The sequence below is a fragment of the Hyposmocoma kahamanoa genome, unplaced genomic scaffold (assembly GCF_003589595.1).
Source record: "Hyposmocoma kahamanoa isolate Upper Pololo Valley unplaced genomic scaffold, ASM358959v1 182, whole genome shotgun sequence".
Taxonomy (NCBI): domain Eukaryota; kingdom Metazoa; phylum Arthropoda; class Insecta; order Lepidoptera; family Cosmopterigidae; genus Hyposmocoma; species Hyposmocoma kahamanoa.
This window is the reverse complement of record NW_020653713.1, coordinates 4,259,470-4,267,716: the sequence shown is the minus strand read 5'-3', so window position 1 is coordinate 4,267,716 and position 8,247 is coordinate 4,259,470. Positions and strand designations below refer to the sequence as shown.

The 8,247-nt window shown below is 37.5% G+C and overlaps 1 protein-coding gene across 1 annotated transcript; it reads left to right on the top strand.

Moving 5' to 3' along the window:
• The first annotated feature begins 441 nt into the window (after positions 1-441).
• LOC113226109 (SOX domain-containing protein dichaete-like) lies at positions 442-1,919 on the top strand. The gene has a single exon (XM_026458636.1). The coding sequence runs from the start codon at positions 570-572 to the stop codon at positions 1,308-1,310; it is 741 nt and encodes a 246-aa protein (XP_026314421.1). The 5' UTR covers positions 442-569; the 3' UTR covers positions 1,311-1,919.
• Positions 1,920-8,247: the final 6,328 nt, after the last annotated feature.

Sequence of the window (8,247 nt, the reverse complement as noted above, 5' to 3'; positions counted from 1 at the left end):
CGGGAAAAGGTGATTTATGTGGCCTTTTTTGATACATTATGGATTTAATGCAAGAATCCACCATGTGTTACATTATTTGTAGATTGACAGCAATAAATAAAATATTGTAAAGTGTATGAAAAGTCGTTATTAAACAACACTTAATAGTGTAGCCCAATGTATAAGTAACATTCTTGCCTTTCTATTACCGCGGTTACATCACGCATAGAGCTGCCTAAGCTCGGTACAGGCCTCTAAACAGCTGTACGACCGCGGGGTGATATTGTTGCGGGAGAGACGAAACATACACGTCACCACGTAAGTTAGAAAGAAACGGCATGATCCTCCGAGGAGGGGCGCAGGCTTTACAAATCGCGCCGTTATTGGCCGCCGCCACGCCGCCCCAAGCCGCGCCCCCCGCACACCGAGACCTACGAGAACACCAAGTGAACTCGTCAGTCCACCGCTCGACTTCGACGCGACTTAACCGCCTGATCGACTGTGCTCATTCACCGCTTTGTGCCATACAACACCATAGAGCTAATGCTCTAATAGAACTTTTGATAAGTTTTATTCAAAGTCCATTCAATATGTCAACACTGAGTCATCATCCGTACGCGTTTACCATGCATCACGGCATGCTGCCGGAGTACCCGAGCGCGCCGCAGCCGCTGCCTGCTTCCTCTCCACAATCAGAGGGTCACATTAAGAGGCCGATGAACGCCTTCATGGTTTGGTCCAGGCTGCAGAGACGGCAAATTGCGAAGGACAATCCGAAGATGCACAATTCAGAGATTTCTAAACGTCTCGGAGCTGAATGGAAGCTGTTAACAGAAATGCAGAAAAGACCATTTATTGATGAGGCGAAGAGGCTGCGGGCCCTCCACATGAAGGAACATCCAGATTACAAGTATAGGCCGCGTAGGAAGCCAAAACCACCTACACAGGGTGGAGCGCCAGGTGCCGGTGCATTCCCGAGTTTCCCGCTTCCGTATTTCGCCGGCCCTGCTCCCGGCGTCGGACACTTGGACGCATTGCCGTACCCCACAGTGCCACCATACTTCCCACATCAACTGGATCATCTGCAGTTTTCGAAACTCATGGCGCCGACGGCGGAGAAATTGCCGACGGTGTCGTCATCGGCTGCAGCAGTCGTGTCATCGTTCTACTCTTCGCTGTACACGTCGCCTGTGGCGCAGCCCAAACCGTTCTCATCAGCATTGTTCCATCAGTATGGAGCTGCGCCTTCTTCACCAGTGTCACCTTCAACCCCGACGCAGCACAGCCCCCACGATGACCAGTTGCGGAGGCCGGTCTCCGTCATATATTGAAGGCCGACTTGCCTTCCTTGAAGGATCCCCGCCCTTTGAGGACGGCAATGCAACATCTAGTGTTAAGGACAGTGAAACTTGAAGTCTTATTAATTTTATTTATTCTAGAGTTAGAGTTGGATTTGTAAATCGAGTGAATCTCATATCAGTGACCTGTATATATGTTGAGAATTAAGGTAGGCCGTCGGGGTCGCGTATTGAGTTTAAACTGTGATTTTTGTTTTTGATGCATCTTTATATATATAAGGTAACGTAGCGCCGGCTTGTTAGTTATGTGAAGTGAGATTGGTACCAAAAAGAGATTTATTTCCGTAGGTATCACTACATTTAGCTGAATATATAAGATTTGCGCTTTCCTGATTTACGTTTTTGTCATTGCGTGAGTCAATTTGTTGAGTTTGTTTGTTTCTATGATTCTGTGGCGTGTCTCGCTTTACTTTAGAAATCAGTGTATTTTATTTATTGACTCCAAGCGTAGTATAGTTGTAATTGTAAATTAGTTAACTAAATTATAAGTTATTAGCGTCACAGCTGTAAATATTAGTAACTAAATTAAATCGATGTCAGTACCAACGATGTATTATAATAGTATTTGAGGAAACTTTGTTAATGCCATAAAATAAACACTAAATTGTTTTTATTTAAATATTTTGTTTTCTTGTATTACCTTTAGATAAAAATTGGCTCAATGCGTTCGAGATATTCTGAACTGAAGAGTTCATACATAATGTTTAACAAAGTAAACGCTGGACTAGATAATAAAATTAACAAAGCAAATATTTAATTTTCATAAATTAAATCGTTTTAAAAACACGCGTCTGGGGTCAATTTGGACACTATAGTTAGGAGTTTTCACACAGTTCTTCTCTTAATGAGATGAAGTTCGAACAGTGATACCGTAAACTTGATATGTTTCATCGTAACGGCAAGGAAGATATACTTAATTATCCTCTGAATATCTATTATGGATACTAACAAAGGAGTAGTAGCTAATAAAGTAGGCAGTTTACCAAGATCAATAAGTAGACAACGGATGAAACAACTGTTGACAGTGTATTTTTACACGAGTGTAGACTACAAGTTGGTACCATTCAAAACTAAACCTTAGCTACCACGGTTATGGATAAGATTGAATTATGGTTTTATAATTATTAATTTAGTTCTCCACATCAATAACTCTTTGGGAAAAGTTGGTAGTGAGCATTATTGCGTTCCGAGCGTTCTGAAACTACAGGTACAGGCATATGTGATTTGTCAGCTTTATGTCTCATGTGGCAGGAGCCCTTAGATCTTTGCGATTTGAGTGGCATATAGATAGGCGTGTCGGTTACCACTAGTCCGAGGACTTGTTCGTACAGACTCAAGGTAACCTAAAAAAGTAAATGTCTGGGACTAAATAGGATTTGAGAATTCTATAATGTACTGATGATTATAGCAGTCACTGCGTGTATCGTTATAACTGAGCTTTCTTAGCTTTTATTTGGTTTTATTCACACAAATTCTGGAATCTGTTGAATTATTGCCAATTCTAGCTATCAATAAACTGTTGTTATATTATTTTTTTTCTGTTTTCACCCATTTATTTGGGTAGGCAAAGGTTTGACCATACTGCCTCTTCATTTGTTAATATTTTTTTATTGTTTTGGTGGAAAATGCGACAAGCGCCTGTTTTTAATTTATTTCATAAGTCATGGAGGGATGATATATTCTACAGATTCATTGATCGAAAGAGTCGCCAATGAAGTCTCTCTAATTTGGATGTGACCATGTCTTCTTTTTAAATTTTAAAAGAATTTGACCACTATCCAATCCTGGAGGAAAGATGATGTCTATGGAATATATAAAACTTAAGCTAGGAATAAGCAGATATTTGGGCATTATTATATTAAATAATGGAAAAGATAATTTGAATATGCTTAATATACAAAAAAAAGAAGAAATCCAGCTTTAACTCTGTTAAATAAGATAGAAAATTTCATCGTGAACTGGTTGATCCAACTCGTTGTTGGAACTTAGTGATAGGGTTTGCAAGAACGGAGTGTTCGTTTTACAATTATTATTTGTTACTTTCAAGTTATCTTATATTAAGTAATTAGGTGCAAAAGGACGAGTTTCTTATTGGTAAGTTCCTTCAATAAACAAAGTTAAAGGAAAACTGAAAAATCTTTATTACGAAGGGGCTATAGTGAACAAATATCAACTAAATAACCTTTTTTTTTTAACTAAATAACCTGACTGTCTAGGATTGAGGAAAGTAACTCAATACACATTTCATAAAGGTAACCCTAAACTAGCATTACAACAAAATTAATAACAAATTTACTATTCTATAAGAAAAATAGAGCCACAATTCTGATAATTTTAATTAATCCCATCATAGAGTCTCAATGGCAGGATTTTGTACGTTTGATATTCTGCTAAAAATTAAGAACAATGGCTAGCCATCGAGCTACTATTGAACTGCCATAGCTATATGCCATGCCATACCATAGCATATAGCATTTTTTGGTATTCTGCTCTTCGATGGCGAGTCGATGGCGTAGTTTCCAATTACGTGACCTAAAAAATACATTCCATACATGATACCAAGCCGACTCGCCCACGGGCGGCCTTGTTATTCCTGCATTTTCGAGATAAAAGCATCGCTGATAGGGTATAACCATATAATACCATTTTATTTGGGATTTAGTAAAAGAATTTTGATATTTTAATTATTTATCTTGTTTTTATGATATATTTATTTACATATTAATCATAATATATAATAACAGTAATGTAGCAGTATTTATAATATTTCGCGTTTATTGCTGGCGTCGAGCGCTACGGGCTTACTGGAAATCAGCGCTGTGATAAATAAATTACTACAGCTATATATTATACTGATATAAGTCCCGTGTTGGTATGACGCTACAACACAGACCATACTCTATCTACTTCGCATTTTTGTTCCAATTTCAATTGTAAGTATATGTCAAATAATTATTTGCATGTAAACTGTTTTTAGTGTAGTTTCGTGTTGTTGTATTCGTGCCAATAAAAGTCTGTCTAGGTCTATGTCAGTATAGTAAGAGAGCGTCGAAAGATGATATGACAAGGATTGAGAGAGGGATGCTTCGATGGTTTGGTCATGTTGCAATTGGCCGCTGATGGCCTTGACTGCGCCACCGGAGAAAAGGGCGAGCTGAAGGCTCATAACCCCTAAAATAAACTTAAAGCTAAGTAGCGGGCCTGAGCGCGCCCAAGTGGGCACGGACCTCGACTCAGGGCGCTACTGGAGACTTCCGCCAGAAGGGCGTGCTGTAGGAGAGAAATGAGTGTTGGTAGATTGACGAAACAAATTTATAGAGCGAATGTGGATGGAAGCGTGTGGAGAGGTAGACCTGGGCGAACATATCTCAATATTAAAAAGGGACGGGTTGAAAGCACCAATAATAAACGGGCATATATGAAGAGATTGATGGGAGTGGAGAAGGCGAAGGAGGTTTGTCGGGAGCGTAGCAAGTGAAGGTCCATAGCCTCCGCTTATCCCGGTGGGAGACAGGCGTGATGATATGTAATTATGTCGACGTTTATTAAATTGCTGAACGAGATGAAAATTATTAGTAGTTTTGGTAAGGTAAACATAATTTGGTAAGGCGATCGTTAGTGATTGGATGAATGAGTGCCATCATTGCCATTGCAACTAGATTTGAGCACAATAACAAATATTATCATAATTGCAACTGTTGCAGTAGAGCCTCAATGGAATTATAATAACCAGAGGTTTCAAAAAAAATTAGTCGTTTTGCGTCTCAGGTGTTATGATGTTCAAGTAATTGTTTGTCTCTGACATCATAGCTTTCTTAAAGGACCACAACATCATTTCTTTTTCTTTTTTAGTTTGTAAAAAGTTTACAAAATGAAACACAAAACAGCGAATAAAAACCATTAAAATATATTTATGTATCGCTGCCATCACATGCCATCAGGCGTCTAACAATAGAATTAATATCTAATACTTATACTTATCCAATAATTTACGCTACTTACACTTAAAAACTAATTATTATTATTATTAAAAATAAATGATTAAGCCTAAGAATTGTTTTTCGTGAACGGTTTCGTAAAATTGCAGGTAAATTAGACCTGTCAATTTACGTCTCAAGGTGACAGGCGCAGTGGCAGTTTCCCTCAGATCTTTGAAAAAAAAATTCGGATTGCCTTTGTAATAATCACACATATTACATAAATTACTGTAGCAGTTACATGTATTTAATATCTTCCTTTTATTTTTAACCGATTTCAAAAAAGGACGAGGTTCTTAATTCGACTGTATGTTCTTTTTTTTTGTATGTATGTATGTTACGCGATAAGCCCGGTATTTGTGAACCGATTTTCATGATTCTTTTTTGTTTGAAAGGGGGTACTTCCATAGTGGATATCGAGATATAGAGTCTATCTCATTTTATTTTGAAGAAAATCATCCACCTCTAAGGATGGCTGTTCACGCATGAAGATTCATTTTTATAAATAGCGCCTAACTTTAATTTAGGAGCTATTGTTTTAATGGTTGATTTTGCTATTCTCCAATACAAGGCGTTTGTCTCTCCATATACTTTGAGTAGTGAGAACCGATTTTTATTATCTCCAGGGTCGTAGTCCTGTATAGTGGCGAACTAGGGGATATTTCAATAAAACTTAGCAAATAGACGTAATTCCACGTACTTGTGAGGTCCGTTTTCTTAGTACTCTGTACTGAGATTATGTTTGTTAATTTTAATTTCTCTCATTTATTCCTTAATTATTTCAAATTCTTGAGTGTGATTGTGGGAAAACATTAAACGTTTTATCTTTCCATCTATTTCTAATATCTTTTTTTTGTTTTCCTTCGTACCGCAAGGAACAGGCGAAGGTCAGAGACCACACTGCCTAGTCATTCGTTTCTGTTTTTCTTCAGTACAAAATGTTTTGATGTAAGTCTACAGTGTAAGATCCTACAGTTTAATTCTTTTGTATTTCAGTAAGATTAAAAAGAGAGTAAAAATATCTGTCGAATTGTTGGTATATAGTCAGAAATTCAACGCTACTGGGCAGTGCTTTGCCTTGCGTTGTGGGTGGTTGCACTGAGTCGGCCACGTGTAAGCTTTTAGGAGAGGTTTTAGATCATAGTTCGTCATCTCTGTGGACGGAGACTAAACATGTTTTCAAAAAATTTTATGAACTTTCTCTAACATGCAGGTTTCAGTGTGATTTATCGCCAAGTCAAGGTGGTACTATCAGCAAAGTTGACGCCTTACCACCTTAAGGATTCTTTTTGCGTGCAATCAGCTGTTTTTGTCAACTGATTGCGTTTAAGGGATATATTACTTTTATTAAAAGGATCAATAAAATGAGGATCGAGACTCAACTGTATATGATGATCTCCGTGATTGAGTGGGTTGCACACCGGTTCATAGTGTCGCCATCTCTGAGGTCCCGGGTTCGATCCCGGCCGGGTCAATGTGGAAAACTAACTTTTCTATACACAAATTCTATATACAAACATGACTCGATTCTGGTGTTAGTGGTACCGTCGTAGTTTCCGATTTCCGAAACACAAGTGCTTTAGTTACATACATATTTTGAGATCAGAACAACGTATATGATGTGATGTCGTCTAATTTTTGCAAACATAACTGTTTTGGGATTGGTAAGGCTTCAACTGTGCTGACAGTACATTGATGTTTTTAAATATATACTTAGCTATATTTTGGTGTACTATTACATCTTGTAGAGTCTGCCGTTTCGGGTGTTTTTTCATTGTATTCTATTTCTTTCAGTTACTTTGTTTAATGATATGATTATTATTCTTTATTAATGGGTTGAAGTTGTAAAAGTAACCACTTCAAAACGTAGACCTTCCCTCATACCCCATTAGCCATTGTTTTTCTCACCCTCCAAAACAAACCTAGATTAGTTATGAGTGTAAAGTTGGCTCGAGGCCTTTTGTCAACTCTAGCGCTAGGGTTGCGATTGTTAACAAAAACATGGTTTTCAATTTAATAATTACGCGTCCCCTCTCTTCGGGGGCGTTTTTCAATTCCGATTGTTTTATTTCATTCCACTCTTAGCTTTAACTTTGAGGCCATGAGATGAGCGAAAAGCGGGAAATTAGACGGATTTCGTCCGATTCTCTTTGCAACAATCAAGTAACAGAAAAAAAGTTTATTACAACTACTGTTCTTTAGTAGGTTTTGCTTCATATTGCCGGCTCGAGGAGAACCAGCAACTTTCAAAGTGTCAAACGACAAACTACAACAAACCCTATTTTTATTAGAAATGTTCTAATCACTTTTATGAGTAAAATAGAATAAATATTTTTTCAAACAACAATTCCGATCAAAAAAGGCTATGTATACAACGACACATCCGCGTTTTGAATGTATGAGGTGAAAAGAGTTGAAAATTTGCCTTTTTCGTTCTTCCCACTGAGTAACAGTCAGATGATTCTATTGATGAAGAGGTAATTAATATTGCCCATAAAGATTTGACATATTTCTTTATACCCTTAACATTTTTGAATAGAAAACTTGTACGAGCAGTACCTACATTACATATGTCGTAACTTAACCTGAATATGTTGCTGATAAGTTACACCGTACTGCAAGTTACACCGTTACACAATCGTAGGTTTCGTGGCCTCATCTCTAAAGGAATCCAGCGACTTTTGAATTAATCATTAGTTCGGTAGGTCATTGTTTTGAGTTACGATCTTTAAAGGATTTCGCCTCTATTGTTTGATCCATAAAGTGGATTTATCTGTTGGAAAGTCAATTAATTCGTCAATTAAATATAAACTTCTTAATAAAAAGTTTTCTATAAGCGATATTCAGTATTCTATTAAAACATTTGGATTTTAAATTAATAACATCTACAGGCCTTTGCATAGCAATAGGAGAGTAAAGCATCTTCTTATAGA

Excerpts from the sequence above, each read along its gene's own strand:
- LOC113226109 (XM_026458636.1), top strand. The coding sequence starts at position 570 with ATGTCAACACTGAGTCATCATCCGTACGCGTTTACCATGCATCACGGC.